Here is a 17,508-nt window from a genome sequence, read left to right as displayed (position 1 = left end):
TTTGGTTCACTCATTAGTGTCACAGTTTTTCTAGTTGAGCTCACCTCGTAACGTTTACAGAACTAACTCAAACGGCTTAGTCATCTTATAATGTGCCGACTATGTAGCAGGCCTTGGCCTCGGTTCGGGTGGCTTTGAAGATGAAGGTAGCGCTTTTTAGCATATCGCGTGATCTCCATGACACATTACTAAAAAACTAAATATAAATGTAAAATTTGACATAAATCTTTTTTCATATTGGTAAACCTATATTGTTTTCTATATATCAAATCTTCACTTGGGATCATTGTTTTATGTTATTTTTGTACATTTTGACATTCCAAGCCTAATTAAACCAAGCAAATGGGGGGGGATTTAATTTATTAAAAGTGAGCAGTAATATTTGCTCATTTTCCCATTAGTCAATGAATCATTCTTTTATACATAAAGAATTCACAATAAATAAAAATCATTCTTTATTTATTACTCTATTAGCTTATTCACTTTGCATAGATTCTCTCTTTTACTTTTTTATTTTCTGCTACTCTTTTTATTTCTCTTGGATTCGAATTCACTGTTTTACATGATTAAATGGCTTAAAATTCCAAGCTATAAGTAAGACAAGAAAATTGGAAAAAATGCATTTCATTTAATAAAATTTAGGACAAGTCCTAATTTTCCCATCAGTCAACTGATTTGTTTGTAAATTAAGTTTCCTTCTGTTAACATAAATTAAGTTCTTTTTGAGTTAATATTTCTAGCATATTATTGGAATTTTAAGCCATTTAATCATGTAAAACAGTGAATTCGAATCCAAGAGAAATAAAAAGAGTAGCAGAAAATAAAAAAGTAAAAGAGAGAATCTATGCAAAGTGAATAAGCTAATAGAGTAATAAATAAAGAATGATTTTTATTAACTCAATAAAGTAAAGCAAATGTTTTTCTATTTTAGTGCATAAACAAATTGTATTAAAAGAAAACGCTCAGAATGACCATGGCAATATTTTAAAATTTCTGTTACATTTGTTTGAATTTATGCTTGTTTTATTGTGAATTATTCTAATATAATACTTAGAAATAAATAGTTTAATAAATAATCATGCAATCTAATATTAATACTAATATTCTAAATCATTTATACAATTATTATTATTTTAATTTATAAAATTGTCTTAACAAAATGGCCGAATATCACTTAGGGTGTTGCCAAATTATGCTGAAAATTAGATTTTATGTTTTTGCTTCGGCCATTTACATTTTTACGTCGTTTTTAGTGACATTAAAGTAGAAAATTACTTTTGGATAATAAAAGTAATAAAAGAAATTTGGTAGGTGAGGATATAGACGAACTACCTACTTTTTCACCATGGTTCATGCAGGTGTCGCTGGTGGTTGGCCTAGGGTCGGTGTTTTGTTGACGGAGGTTATCGACTATCGTTATGGAAACGGATATGTTTTGTCGGAAAAGTCTTTTTTCCCGCTGGCCCTAAATGGAAGACGGCGGCCTTCTTCCTTGAGGATGAAACCTTTGCCGTTCACAGGTTGACCTCAGTTTGCAGAAATCTAATATGTCATACGAAAAGGTGAGGCTTTTATTTTTAAATATTTCGACGCACTACCGTTGTCATTAGTCAAGTCGAAGAGAAAAAGAAAGACACCGGCACTGCAGAACGTCACAATGAAAAATTAGATGTAGATTTAGGGAGAAATGTAACAATGATCTAGCTGGCACAATTCCAAATTTTTAAAATCATGTTAATACATATTTCTGTATATTTTGTTATATTTAAAATAAAAACACTGGTATATTAAAAGACTTAATAATTAACTTCAGATAGGATCTCTGTCGGATGATCCTATCCGTCAAAGTTTTCAATTTATTATTGCGCACAATTATCATGCAAATTTGTTGTAGACTTAGGAAGAAATGCAACAATGATCTAACTGGCACAAATCCAAATTTCTATTTTTTAAAATCATGTTACTACATATTTCTCTATATTTTGTTATATTTAAAATAAAAACACTGATATATTAAGACTTAATAATTGACTTCAGATAGGGCCTGTGTTGGATGATCCTATTGGTCAAATTTTTCAATTTATTATTGCGCACAATTATCATGCAAATTTGTTGTAGACTTAGGAAGAAATGCAACAATGATCTAGCTGGCACAAATCCAAATTTCTATTTTTTAAAAAATCATGTTACTACATATTTCTCTACATTTTGTTATATTTACAATAAAAACACTGATATATTAAATGACTTAATAATTGACTTCAGATAGGGCCTCTGTCGGATGATCCTATCCGTCAAATTTCTCAATTTATTATTGCGCACAATTATCATGCAAATTTGTTTTAGATTTAGGTAGAAATGAAACAATGATATCCAAATTTCAATTTTTTTAAAAAATGTTAATATGTACATACTTCTGTACATTTTGTAATATTAAAAAAAAACATTGTTATATTAAATGACTTAATAATAAATAACTTCAGATAGAATCTCGGAATGATGATCCTATTGGTCAAATTATTCAATTTGCTGTTTTGTTGCGCACAATTATCTCTCAAATTAACTTATTTATTGGTTTTATTTAAATTATTTTAGTTGGTTCCGACATCTGTAGTTATCATTTTTTATGATTCTTTCTTCCTCTTCCTAAAAAATTGTTTAAGGTGAAGAATTTTCTAAGAGACACCCGGTGTTTTTCAAAAACAGGTTATTTTTATTATTAGTAAAGCCCATTATCAGTAAATCCTACAAGGAGTACAGTCAATTATTTCATATTTCAACAGTAGCAATTAATATTATTTTCATAGTTTACGTGTTTATTTTTATTTTATGGTTAAATAAATGATCATTTCCTGGCAGTCTCGCCTACTCTCCCATTGCATTTTTTTCCTTAAAAATAGCTCACTCATCTTAAAAAACATTTTAGGAAGAGGAAAAAAGGTAAAAAAGTTATTTATTTGTTGATAAATCAAATGCAGCTTAAAGTATTTGCACGTGCCACTATCATGGGTCAGGATGATGAGAAATCTGTGACAACAGATTAAGAGATTTGTTGTAGATTAAGGGTAAGATGCAACAATAATCTACTTGGTACTAGTCTGCAAATTTTTATACACTATATTAATATGATAATTGTCTCATTTCAATAAATAATTTCTTAATTAATTAATTTTTTTAGGAGTTGTTCAGGCTGGATCAACCCCATGGGGATGGTGAGCTGTATTTTGCCTGGCAAAAAGGAAACGGTGTTTACTTGGCCACTGTTGGGAATGATTATTCTGTTGCCATATTTAACAGGCAGGGGAAAGTCCACGAAAGAATTAAACTACCTGGGTGAGTATTGATAATTGATTAATTTATTTTTGTCAAATTAAAAAAAATCTGATTATCCTAATCTGTTTAGCTGATCTTGTCTGTCAGATATGTTTTAGCATTGCACTATCTTCAGTTAGCTTTAAGAGAAAAGTTATGAAAATGCAAACAATAATCATTCATGCGCAAAAATTATTCCATTAAAAACACCAAATAACATCAAAATAAAACAAACTGATTGATAAAATTATTGATCAGTACAAACATTGAATAAATCAAATTTAATTCCTCAATAAATGAATGATGCCGATAGAAAAAAAAAAAATAATTCTACCACATATTTTCGTATGTTACAAACTAATAAGGGGCGTCAGTTGCCACAACAGTTTAGGTGTTGACACAGTGCTCATCACTTTAAAGGACGATATATACCAACCCATAGTGTGTCCAGCATACCGGTTAAGACGGAAAAAAAAAATGGTTACATGTATTATCTATATAAGTTCTACAGGAATTGAGTGGAATTGGCTTGTACACAGTGGCGTTAGTGACTGTTTTGGAGTATTTAAAAAATATGTCTTAATAGTCTAACTAGCTCATTGTAGAGGGTGTCAAATTCTTTTTAGTTATTTTATTTTTTAATTCAATGGATAGATGCACAGCAAATCTACTTTTACCAGTGTAGGGTCTCCCTTAGGTATGGCTGGGAAGGAGAAGGGTTAAAAAAAGCAGGTTGGTTTATTTGAATCGACATTAAGATAAAGTGTGTAGTGATTAGTGACCATTCGTCGATGATTATTCGGAAATTGTGAGATGTGGTTTAGTGTGACATAGGTTTTAGAAAAACATTTTCTTTATCGTGCCAACTTTTCGATCTTTATTGAGATCATCTTCAGGGACTGGGATTTACAAACATTTAAATTTAACAAATACAATATTTGTATAAAATATTTGTTAAATTTAAATAATGCTTGTAAATCCCAGGCCCTGAAGATGATCTCAATAAAGATCGAAACGTTGGCATGATAAAGAAAATGTTTTTCTAAAACCTACCAACCAGACTAAAACCAGACCACATCTCACGATTTCTGAATAATTAAGGTAAAGGAACCAGGTTAAAATCGGGCGGCTTTGAATTCGAAACAGACAAATGCACAAATGGGCCTTTTTTTCAAAAACACCAGTACTCTAAGGGTTCATATAACCTCATACAAAATAGCCTTGTTAAAAATTTAAAAAAAAATGTAAAGCATGTAAATTAAAAAAAGAAAAAAGAACTTACATAAGCCAAAAAGCATACAGATCAACCACTAAATTTGGACAAACGCTTAAAAATAAAAAACCTCGAGATTAGGATGTTTGGAGATACAACATACAGATCGGATGCTGTCGTAGACAACAATATTTTAATACATACAAAAAGTTATTTTTTTGTTTGTTTTAGACAGTGCACAGGTTTTGGCTGGGACTGTGATGGAGATTTATTGGGTCTCATTTGCGATGGATCATTTTCAATTTTATTTTGGGATTCAAATACTGGGAAAAAGTTTCCAATAGACACAGGTCTAAGGGATAGTTTAACCGTTATATCATGGGCTTTGAATGAACCAATTGTGGCTGTTGGGAGTGCTAGGGGAAACCTTGCCATTTATAATCACCGAACTTCTAAGTAAATTTATTCATTTTATTGTTTATTATTTAATAACTAACAACTTTTGACATTTAAAAAAATAAACTAGGAGGATTCCAGTGCTAGGAAAGCACAGCAAAAGAATCGTTACTGCCGCTTGGGGTAGTACGAATGTCTTGGCTTTGGGGTCTGAGGACAGAACGATATCAATAAACAATTCTGACGGGGACACTTTAAAGATGTTCCAGCTGTCGGCAGATCCATCTGCCCTGCAGTTCACCCAATTTCAATCCGATGACAGATCATCTCCTGATACGATGGTAACAAACTTGAAAGTTTTTGTGCCACGGTCTTTGTGCTTATTTATTTATATTTTTTAAATGTGCAATGCATTCAATTATTCCAGGTTAGTCTAATAGTCGGTAAAAAGATGTTACTTATTTACAATCTGCAAGAACCCGATGATCCTATTAAACTGGCCTTTGAACCAGTTTATGGAAATATTGTAGCTTATGAATGGTAAGTGATTCTTTCCTATAGGTTAAATTAAATTTAGATATTAATTTTATGCTTTAATTACTAATTAACAAAATAAAATACTGTTGAAATAGTACACTAAGCAATAGATCAATTGTCACTTGCATTAATAAACCAAATAAAATGTTATTTTATGGAAACTAAGATGCATCTTGAAATGTGTACTGCCTAGAATTTCTGAATAGATTATGAATAAAGTGTTGGATTTCTGGAAATGATTAAAAATTATTTGAAATTTCATTTGAAAAATAATTAATAATGTTTGCTGGGGGCGTTGGTGGCCGCATGGTTAAGGCATTGACACGGCGCTCATTACTGTAAGTTAAAAATCCTGTATAAAAAAAGTGTATTTATAAGTATGTCAGGTTTGAATGCAGGGCCGCTGGATTCAAACCCGACATACTTACAAATGGGCTTTTTTTTAACAAAAACACCAGCACTCTGCTGGCATGAACCCTATTGCAGGAATTTATTTAGATAACAAAAAATAAAATATTTAATTTTTTGCATTATTCTTGGTGGCTCTTTAATACCCAAGACAAGATTTGTATTAAATTTACGAAAAAGATAGCACATCTTAACACACGACAAGTTCATACTGGGTATTAATTTATATAATTACCTTAAACTCTTATGATCTCTTATTTACTTATTTAAAATTTAAAATAACCTCTGACCATCATACTTATTCTTTATTATTATAAAAAGCTTCCATCATAGATCCAAATCTATGAATGATTCTATCCCTTTCACGGCATATTAGGTTGGCCTACCCCCTGTGTGCTTTCAGGCATGAAGCTTCCAATTTTTTTGTGCAAACAATCCATGATTTGATCAAACTAGCATGATTTAACATGATCTTGTTGCTATTCTCTTTTTCTTCTTCTTTTGTACTTTTTTTTATGTACTTCTTTCCTTCATTTATATTCAACTATATTATTATTTTTTGTGATTTTTTAAAAATAAATATATTTCTATTTCTAATTTAATTTAGTATTGTTAAAAGGTTTGCAACTTGGCTTTAGCAAATTGGCTGCAAAGCTTTATATACTAAAATGTTTCTTTGGCCTGAATTTGTTTTTGGGTTTTTCTATTTTTACCCAAATGCCTATAAATTTGAAATAATTTATCTTATAAACTTTTCAAAAATTGAATTGATATACTCACTCCATCATAATCATTGTTTTATACATTTCTGTTTTTTAATTAAATGAAATTAACCATTTACACATGTGAGACTTTTGCCTCTAGAAGTAATTTTACATCTGGGTGTGAGGGTTCTCACATATTGCGAGTTTTATTTATTTTATTTTATTTTTTTTTTTTTGGGCGGTAAATGAATTTTTCCACATGAGCTTGGGGGGACCGTGAATTTTGAGGACCTGGCCCTCATGACTCAGGGCCGAGTGAAGACTCAATAACCGAATCTCGAAAAATTTAAAATCTGAAAATTCAAAATTTATGAAAATTCAAAATCTCGAATCTCTATTAGCTTCATAGAACTGTGTGGGTATTATTCATTATAGTGTGAAAATAACGAAGGCCTAATTTTTCATGCCATCGTTTTTTTTTCACATGAATAAAGTGCTATTGTTTGGCCGGAATTGTGTTTGCTCTGTGTATGCACTCTAAAAATCCACTTATTCTATAGTCATTTTCAATGGTAAACCCATTCCATCCTCTGATATTGTGTGCTACCCGGAACTGTACATTAATAAAAGTCCAATGTGGAAGCCATATAAACAGCTGAAAAGGCACGAATCTTAATCAATGCTATAAATTACTCTTTAAGTTAGATGATCATTTACAAGACTCACCTTAGACTAATATGGGCATATGTGTGGAATTGAAGTTTATCAACGAAAAAATTCAATTCCTATAAAATCCTATCCGTCCATTTAAAAATTTAAGAAAAATATTAAGTTTTCCTTTCTGCGTTTCAAACCAAACAATCCACAATGACCTCCACATCCTATTTGTACCTGACTTTATGAAATCCCAGTACAAAAACTTTGACAAAAATTTAAACCTTTACCCCATCCAACAGTTTTCTTGACCCAACATTCCTGGAAATCAAACATGTCATTTAAAGTGATTGTTGGCTGAGAGATCTCTTGAGAGATTGATTGCCTCAATGTGAGAGAGTGTTACTGTTGGGTGACTTCTTTGTAACACGCTAAATTTCATTGTGCCAATTATCACATCATATTTGTTTGTTACGACTAAAAATTGCAGTTGTAAAATTCATTTTTTTTTCTTTTTTGATGATAAAAGTTTAATATACCTTCATCTTCTCAGACATGTGAAGGCTTCACAGTTGACTTGCTAGAACAGTCATAAATGGCAAAGAAATTCGTAATGTATAAATAAAAACAAAATTCTAATGTAATGTTCATTTTAGGTATAAGGATGGTTATATACTCCTTGGATTCAGTGCTGGTTACTTGGTATGTACTTCTACTAACGCCAAGGAACTTGGAAAGGAGTTGTTCCAAATGAAAAACCACCATATAAGACTTTCATACCTTTCAATCTGTTCAGTACTTTCCAAAGTCGCTACTTGCGGTGACAACAAGTTAGTTGTTACATATTAATATTTATTTGTTTTAATTTTTTCATATAGAAAGTCATTTTGTTTGTAGTGTCAAAATTCACGAGTTGAAAAACCTATCAGATGTCACAGCTATAATAACTTTGTCTGATGAATCTGGAGTTGATCGCGTCGGTTGGAGCGATGACGGCCAGCTCATTTGTGTGGCTACCAACACGGGTTCCGCTGTCGTTTACGTTTCCAGATTGGCGAGGCTGTACGCTTGCCATACAAATGTCATAGCAATTTTGACTAGTCTTTCTCATATTACAGTGTTTCTGGTCAAGGTTTGTTTTATGTGATTGCCCCTTATTCTTTGATAATTTTTTTCGAAATAGAAAATTTTATAAATGTTACATGTATCTTATTTAGGAAAAATCTATACCTGCTGTTCATATTTGGACAGAAGTAGAACCAAGCCTACTAGCCGTCGGCCCTTACCACCTTGTTGTCGGCATGAACAACAGAACTTGGATCTACGATTTAAACGGTGATCCGCCTATGCCCTCTGGAGAGCCTATGCAATCTCTTTCCTCGACTCCCTCACTTCTTGGAGATAGAGAATACATGGGAAATGTAACTAACATTCATTTAAATGCTGAGTATACAGCAGCCTTATTTGCAGGGAAACTTCATTTACACCTAGTAAGTCCTATTTTGTAATTAATATATTTTATTTATTTATATACTTTTTATATTAGACTGAAAGTGGAACTGGAAGGAGTTCAGGACGCATAACTGAAGAAAAGGAAATGAAAATATTTCCAGAACCAGGGGAACAAATGAACATTACTTGTCATGCTTTGACCACTGATTTTCTGGTTTATGCTTCAGATGTAAGTATCTCTAACATTTAACTGATGGTCTCTAATGTCAAGTTTTTCCAATAGTCTTAGAAAGTTCTTGTTTATCATGCCTAAAAATTATTTTATCTCCTAAGCTCTTTATCACAAAATACTTCCCCCCTACTAATCCTATGGTATATTTAAAAACAGTATTAATATTTTTTGGCTTCTTTATACATTTTTTTCTAACTTGACAAGTTTTTTAAATGGCCTTACGGTCTTTCCATATAATTTTGGGGGAAGGGGTGTGAAAAAAGTCCTGGGGCAACAGGAATTGAACCCGAGACTGCGGGTCTTTACGAGCCAAGAGCCCATCACACTAACCGCTAACTGTTACCGTGGTCCCCAACTTTAAAACATTAATAAACATTTTTGCATGGTTTTTGGTATTTCCCGAGGCTTGGATCAGTTACAAAAAAAAAAAAAAATTAATAAATTTAAAATTTAATAATTTCATTTAAAAATTTTATTATCAGTTATACACACTGGGATTCTTGAGTCTCTACTTTTCATAATTGGGTGTTCTACTCCTTCTTTCTCCAGATCCTGGTAGAATTTATTTCTGGCCGACGAATGTTGGCTGCAGTGAAACATTATGTGCGTTAGGGGGTCCCTAGGGCTCCACATGTGTCGCAATTAGGGTTTTATGCCAATCTTGTGAAGATATGCTGCGAAGATGCCATGGTTTGTTCTTAACCGATGTCTGGTGGTTATGTCTTTTTTTGCCATGTCTAGCTTGTTAAACCACGGTTTTATTTTCACAAGTGGAAATAATGTTTTAATGGCCATTCCCTTATCCGAGGCAGAATATTCAATTTGCTATTCTATTTGAATTTTTGTTTCCAATATTTGAAAAAGGTCTGTATAAGGGATCTTTATGATTTCTAGGGGTGGGTAACTGTGTGGCATTTTTTGCAAGTTTGTTATCTTTTTCATTGCCATATATGCCCATATGTCCTTTAATCCACACGAAAGAGAACTTTTTTTGTAAAAGTGGAAAAATTGTTAACAGTCTTTTTTTAATGTCAGCTACAATATAATTTTTGATGTTAGTAGATGTGTTTTGCAAGCACTGGATTGCACTGAGGCTGTCTGTGCAAATTATAATGTGATTCGTTGTAGGAAGGTGAGTGTAAAGAAAGTTAGCGCTGCCTCAATTGCTAATAATTCTGCTGAATAAATTGATATCTCTGCTGGCAGAGGAATTGATTCCCCTTTATTGATGCTAGGGCAGAACCAGGAGCATCCAACATGATCAGACACGAGGGATCCATCGGTGTAAACAGTTAAATGGTCATTAGGGAAAAGTTCCTGAAGATCAGCATGCACTTGTTGATTTTCCGCTTTGGGATTTTGTCCGGAGTAGTCTTTTAGTATAATGGCCATTAAGGGGATTTCTAATTATTTTTAGTTCTATAGAGAAAATTGGAAGGGTATCTCTTTGTTCGATTTTTTCTTGAAATTTTGACAGAGAGGTAAAACTCATGGTAATCGGTGGAGGTTTTTTCCTTTGCCAAGCTTTATTTTGTTAGATTCATTATGGACAAATCACGCGCTGAGCAAGTGGTGTTTTTTTCACCATTTGGCGCAACACAAACCGTCCTGCCAGTTTTTCTCTTCTATGTGAAAGTGGCTGATCATTCAGCTTTGATGACATCATTGGGGGTGCTCTTAAGAGACCCCATACAAGTTTTCAGAGATTTGTGCTATGATGTCCAATTTCTTTAATTTTGATCTAGAAGCTTGTCTGTAATAAATTGATCCAAACTCAATTATAGATCTAATTGTTGCTTTGTAGTAAAGTAAGCTGATTGTAGGGTTAGCATATCCTGTTTAGTGACTGGGAGTTTTGTGGCGACGAGGTGAAGTCGCAAGCTAGATATGCTGGCTTCACCTTGTCTATGGATACGGTGGTTTCCCTGTCTTCCAGTCGTATTCGTATTGTCTTCTTGCTTCATGCTAGGACTTCATATGGTCCCTCGTAAGGCGGTGTGAGGGTGCGCCATATTCCTTCAACCTTCAAATAAACATGGCTGCATGTCGTGAGGTCTTTAGGGATGAATCATGTTCTGGCCGGTCTCCGCCGTTCTGGCCTTACTAGGGCCATACTCTCTTGGAGTTCTCGTATGTAGGTGTCATGATCTCTTGATTCTTCTGATGGCACGAGGAAGTCTAGTAGACATAGGTTTGTTCCATAGATAATTTGGGCAGGGCTGTGTTTCTCGGTATTGAGAGTGGAGCGGATACCCAGTAGGACAATTGGTAGGTGTTTTGTCCAGCTGTGTTGAGCCTGTCTTGCCATAAGCGCAGCTTTTAGTGTTCGAATCTTTCGACTCGTCCATTCGCCTGTGGGTGGTATGGAGTTGTCCTGATACGTTCCACTCCGAGCAAGGCTGAAAGTTGGGGGAAGAGGTTAGATTCAAACTGCCGTCCTTGGTCCGTAGTCAGGCAGTGACGGAGTTTTGTGGCCCTGAGAAGGGCCGGTGTTGTGTTGAGAGAAGCCGTGACAAAGGTATGAGGCTGAGACCATGCGAGTGGCACCGTTGGTTGTGGTGTGTGACAGAGTAAACTGTTGGCTGAGGTCCAGTGGGCTGTGAGTTGGTTGACTCCCCATAGGCCGAAGGTACTGGAGTGCAACAATTAGCCGAGGGGAGCAGTTAGCGTTAATGGCCAAGTCGGCGCTTAGAAGGCGAGATCATGCTAATGCTGCGAGTACTTGCTGTCGTCGATGGTGTTACATTAGTGATGGTTGAGATCTCGTCGGGTTGACGAGTCTCCTTCCAGCGAGGCAGTGCCCCTGCTTATATAGGGAAGAGCTCTACATAATTGATAAGTGTTGAATATTTTATCAGTGTTAAATGCCTGATTTTTTTGCTTTTAGCTCGGAGATATTAGACTGTTTGGATTAGATGATTGGAAGTTAATCAGAGAATATAAGCATTCCATTTCTATAAAAGGCCTTTATTCGGATTTGGTAGCGACTAGAGTCATTATAATTGACAACAAGATGGAAGGCTACCTATATTCGCCTGTTCATAATGAAATGGTGCTTATACCAGAATTTCCCACCACAACGACTGGTGCGCTGTGGGACCAGTGCCCGGCTGACAGAAATGTTTTTATCGCCTTCGACAGTACAACCGTCTATACGTTCGTTCACATCAGGGATTCAATAGATGGTAAGTTAACGACCGGTAGATTTTAAATGATTTTGTAATTTTGTTTATTATTTTAGGACCGAAGATCGAAAAGGTTGGAGAGACGAAACTGCCAGTCGATCAAATTCCTTTGCTTCTTCAAAGAGGTTCGATAACTTTGCAGACCCCGGGCGGAAAACTGACCAATCTCATGTTAACGACTCATAGCAATTCTTCTTCAATAATTCACAGCCAAGGTGATACAATGAAGGCTACCCTTGAAAGACACATTGCATTGTTGAGGTAAGTGTAATTAGAATTACATTAATTTGCAATAATTAAATGTAATTAAATATAAGTTTAATAAAGTACGGTAGTGAAATAATAAACATAATAATAAGTATCATTGTGTAATAATCCCTTGGTTAAGTACATTTTAATTGAAAAAAAAAAAAAAAAAAAAAATTACAGGTACAATGATGCATGGAATACATGCTTGATTCTTAATAACAAGGAGGATTGGTTAAAACTTGGAAATGCTGCCTTGAGGAACTTAGATGTTGAAACTGGTATGCTAATTTTAATTATTTTTTGTTTATTTTAAACAATCAGAAAATATCACTCGAATATCCTTGTACGGAATTTAATTTTTTCAGCATTGAAGGTTTTTAGACACATTGGAGACATCGGGATGGTTACATCTCTTCAGAGTATCCAACACATTGAAAATAAAAAATTAATCTCCGGACATATTGCAGAGATACTCGGCGAATTTGATAAAGCACAAGTTGGTTGATGATTATCTGTCGAATTTATGCTGTTTATGTACAATTTTATTTATTTATTTTTTAAGACGCTCTATCTTGAGTCGAGTGAACCTATTCAGGCACTAGTCATGAGGCAAAACCTTCTGCAATGGGATCAGGCGTTACAACTAGCAAGAAATCTTGCTCCTGAACAAGTCCCCTCTACATCTTTAGAATATGCAAACCAATTAGAATTAATGTAAGAACTTTTTAACTTTCTTTTACACATTGAATGCTTTTATTTTGTTTGGGTTTATAAGCTAAAATATTTACAGGGGAAACCATGTTGAATCTTTGGTACATTTTGAGAGAGCAATTGTTGACAATCCGATTAGCATACCTGAGATTGATATCCATAATGAAAAATGTCGTTCTGGAATCGCAAGAACATCCCTAAGAGTAGGAGATTATAGGAGGGGAATGGCCATTGCTAATGATCCAAATTGTCCTGCGCCATTGAAACTCCAGTGCGCTGAAATAATGGAATCTCTCAAGGTATATTAATATTGAAACTATCTGCGTGAAACTTCACTGATGTAATTATCACATTCAGAAGCACAACGAAGCTGCGTTACTGTATGAAAGTACCGGGAACTTTGACAAAGCTGCAGCATGTTATATAAGTTTGAAAAACTGGAAAAAAGTCGGACAACTTTTGCCTGAGATTTCTGATATGAAAATATACAAACAATATGCTAAGGTATTAGTATAATTTATGTTTTGCAATGTTGAATTTTAAAATTTAAATTTTGAAAGGCCAAGGAGTCGGACAGTGATTATCAAGCTGCAGCCCAGGCTTATCACGCTGCCGGTGATGTTGAAAATGTCGTCAGGCTTCTTATAGAAAAATTAAACCAGCCTCAAAAAGCCGTGGCTTTTGTTCAAGAGAGCAGAAATATCGAAGCCGCAAAGAGGGTCGCAAAGTAATTATAAAACTAAAAACTCTTAGTACTGAAATTATCATCAATATTATTGTAGGTTTTTTGAGAAAATAGGAGATTATGCTTCAGCGTTAAAATTTCTTGTCATGTCCCGGTCGGAAAACGAAGCGCTACGGCTGTGCAAGGAACATGGTTTAGTTGAACTTTACGCTAACATTGTCACAGAAGAAATGGGAGGGAGTGAAGAAGGTGAACGACAACTCTCGGCACTGGCCGCCCACTTTGAACACCAAGGAAATTTAATGCTGGCTGCTAAATGTTATTACCACGCTGCACAATTTAACAAGGCTTGTATTTTGTCTATTTAGTTTCCTTCATTTCTGGATAATTAAATTGAATAAAAGATTATGGTTTTATTTACAGGCTTTAAGAACATTGATTAACATAGCAAAAGGAGACCCTAATAATCAGGAAGCTATAATATTGGCCATCGAAGTTGTAGGTGCTGCAAATGATGATGTAATGGCTAACCAACTTATCGAGCTCCTTTTGGGTGATTTAGATGGTGAAGCTCGAGTAAGTACTATGATTTAAAGATAGGGCTTCATTGATCACACACATTTTTTTTTCTTTAGGATCCAAAGTATGTTTTTAAATTATATCGTGCAAGAAAACAGTATCGAGAAGCTGCAAAAACTGCCATTATTATTGCCAATGAAGAACTTGCTAATGGTACAGTTATAATTATTTTATTTTAAAAAATCTTGTTTTATCTCGAGCTATTTTTTAATTTAGGGAATTATAGTGTTGCGCATTCAGTTTTGTTGGGCATGTGTATGGATCTACATGACAACGGTTTGCCTGTAACAACAGAGCTTATGACCCTTTTGACTCTGCTTCATTCATACAGGCTAGTAAGGTTGCACGTGAAGAGAGGAGACCATTACAAAGCAGCCAGAATGCTTCTTAGAGTCGCAGATAACATATCTAAATTTCCTGCCCGTAAGTTACCGTCATTTTCATTCAGACGAGATAAAAGACAATATATGATTTACAGATGTTGTGCCTATTCTGACATCTACGGTGATTGAGTGTCACCGTGCAGATTTAAAAGGAGCAGCGTTCAACTATGCTGCGATGCTCATGAGACCAGAACACAAGTCGAAGGTAAATCTAGTTCAGCACTTTGTATCTTACTGTATTTTAAACCCCCCAAAAATTTCAGATTGAAGAAAAATACTTGAAAAAACTTGAGAGTGTTGTAAGGAAACCACCGAAAGGTCCGGATAATAAAATCGCAATTGACAAGCCTGAAGAAACTTCTCCTTGCCCTTATTGCGATTATGATTTGATGGAATCCCAACTTACTTGTCCTCAGTGCAGAAATAATATACCTTTCTGTATAGCAACAGTGAGTTGATTTTCTTTTCATTTATCTGTACACTCATTTATGAATATACAATTTAAAATTAATTATTTAAAATAATTAAAATTTTCTTTCAGGGCCGTCATATTGTAAAAGACGATTTTACTGTTTGTCCAAATTGTCAGTTCCCAGGAATCAAATCAGAACTATTAAGGTACTGAATAGATTTAAACTATAGTACTTTTTAAACATTGGGTTGTAAAATAACTAAATAGCATTTTTTTCATACTTTGATCTATCACTTTTGTGTTTTGAATAATTTACTCATTATTGTTTGCATACTCTTAAAGGGGATTAATGAAGGTATTTTTATTTGTCAGTTTCATTTGAGATCTTGTATTCTTACCAGGTGTTTTGCTCATTTTAATTGGAGGGAAAAATAATGCATTTTCATCATTTAATTTTTTTTTATTTCTGCTGTGCATGGAGATGAGTGATAATGCTTTAGGAAAAAGCACCATCCATAAGCGATTTGCTCAGTTTAGAAGCGGGAATTTTGATTTGGAAGATGCAAAGTGCTCTGATCATCCTTCAACTGTTGATAATGATCAAATTCAAGTTTTTGTCACAAATAGCCTGCATACAACATAATAAGAGATCATAAAATATCTTAGAGCATCATGTTTGTCGGTGTGATATATGGGTTCCTCAATGTTAATTTAAAATAATTTATTGGACCGCAGATGCATCTGTGATTTTCTCCTAAAACTCGTAGTAAATGGTCCAATTTTAAAAAAGATTGATAGCTTGAGATGAAAATTGGGTCCTTTATAACAATGTTCAGAGGGGAAAAATCGTAGAGAAAATGCAGTGACCCACCAATCAACAACTTGCAAAGCTAGATTACATCTCAATCTACATTCAGTGAGAGTGGGGGTGCTTTATTATGAGCTTCTACCCATCCAAACCGCTATCTCTAGTGTATATTGCACAAATTTGGAGCAGTGTCAACAAATGACCAAAAATGACAGGTATAGGATAACACTCACCCCACATGTCTCTCCAGACGTGGCAGAAATTGGGGCTTGTCTGAGGATGCGCTTCTCCGCCCCACCCACTGCATTCGCCTGACATTGTCTCTTCAGATTTTCACTTATTCCGGGCTCTGAAAAACATTATTAATGGGGAAACTGAATTCACTTATTGCAAAAAACACACTGAAGAGTTTATTGTTCAAAAACCTGAAAAGTTCTAGGAAGAGGGAATTACAAAATTATATGGAAGATGGCAACAGGTAGGAGAACAAGTGGTTAGTCGATTAACTTTGTTTACCTGAAATTTAGACTTATTTTACAACCCAATATTATCATTTCATTAAGCCAATTTGTTTGTCATTTATTATGCACAACACGATTCCATTCTAAAGGAACTTTTCTCACAGTGTCAATAAATTATTCAATCTTCCTTTATATTCATTAGGTGTCTCTCGACTACAAATGTTTAATTTGTATAAATAATTAATCACTTTTGCCGTTGGGTTTGCAGTTTGTTGGAGTCTGGAGTCAGATGTCCGATGTGCAATGAAAAAATCAATCCCGATGAGCTGAGGGTCGAGATTGACTTCGAATCGTATTTATCTCAGATCAACGATGATTAAATCGATTAAAAATACTAGTATTAAACAAAATACATATATTTCAAAAAAGCACCCTTATATGAGGTGTAAATTGGTAATTATCAATTTTTGTTGATTTATAAACTGTTTTTATGTTTTGCTGCCAAACTGCAATTTTTGTTGCCATGCAAGTGCCTTATAAAAGTAATAAGCTGGTTGTTAAATATTTTTTGATCTCATTTTATTACTTTATTGTAGATCTCATTTTTCTATTTTGAAATGGCTCTTTATTATTGTAAATAATTTTACCACTGAAGACCAAAATAATTATGAAAATAAAATCTCACATTCCGTCCAGTAGGCTGTACTTATGTTAGTTACTTAGTAAACTATTTACTATTTATTGTGATATGTAGTATTGACATTGTAGTATATTTTTTTTTGAGTGATTGAATAAAACATCATTCATTTTACTGGATTTAATTTTAAAACCCAACAACTGCTATTTGAAACTTTAATCAACAAAAGACTTATGTGGAAGTTAATTGTCTCAAAATAATAGAACCGAACAAATGAAAAAAACTAGATACTTAAAAGACTGACTACTTGACAACAGATCGAAACTTATTACAAAACAAACACCTCAGCTACACATCATTACTACGCTGATGACTCGTTACTGGACTTGGCGAGCAAATAAGTCTGAATGAGACAATTCATCAAAAGGCCTGGGGAGAACATACGTTTCCATTAGACCACTTGCCACTGGGTGGAGGGGGGAGCGTATAA

General features: G+C 34.0%; 1 protein-coding gene across 1 annotated transcript; it reads left to right on the top strand.

Annotated features, from left to right (window-relative positions):
* The first annotated feature begins 1,420 nt into the window (after window positions 1–1,420).
* Window positions 1,421–17,192, top strand: LOC106670565 (WD repeat-containing protein 19). Its single transcript, XM_014401033.2, has 25 exons — window positions 1,421–1,562; window positions 3,179–3,333; window positions 4,757–4,981; window positions 5,052–5,262; window positions 5,349–5,461; window positions 7,881–8,054; window positions 8,122–8,356; window positions 8,442–8,714; window positions 8,771–8,905; window positions 11,796–12,093; window positions 12,150–12,354; window positions 12,523–12,620; window positions 12,708–12,838; window positions 12,905–13,056; window positions 13,133–13,352; window positions 13,411–13,557; window positions 13,614–13,780; window positions 13,836–14,085; window positions 14,162–14,314; window positions 14,374–14,470; window positions 14,534–14,740; window positions 14,796–14,905; window positions 14,964–15,149; window positions 15,242–15,318; window positions 16,650–17,192. Exons 1-25 carry the CDS (start codon window positions 1,548–1,550, stop codon window positions 16,759–16,761), a joined length of 4,146 nt encoding a protein of 1,381 aa, XP_014256519.1. The 5' UTR covers window positions 1,421–1,547; the 3' UTR covers window positions 16,762–17,192.
* Window positions 17,193–17,508: the final 316 nt, after the last annotated feature.

Source organism: Cimex lectularius, unplaced genomic scaffold (assembly GCF_000648675.2).
Source record: "Cimex lectularius strain Harlan isolate CLEC.00 unplaced genomic scaffold, Clec_2.1 scaffold153, whole genome shotgun sequence".
Classification (NCBI taxonomy): Eukaryota; Metazoa; Arthropoda; class Insecta; order Hemiptera; family Cimicidae; genus Cimex; species Cimex lectularius.
Note: the sequence above shows the minus strand (reverse complement) of the source record. Positions and strands in the feature narration are given on the sequence as shown.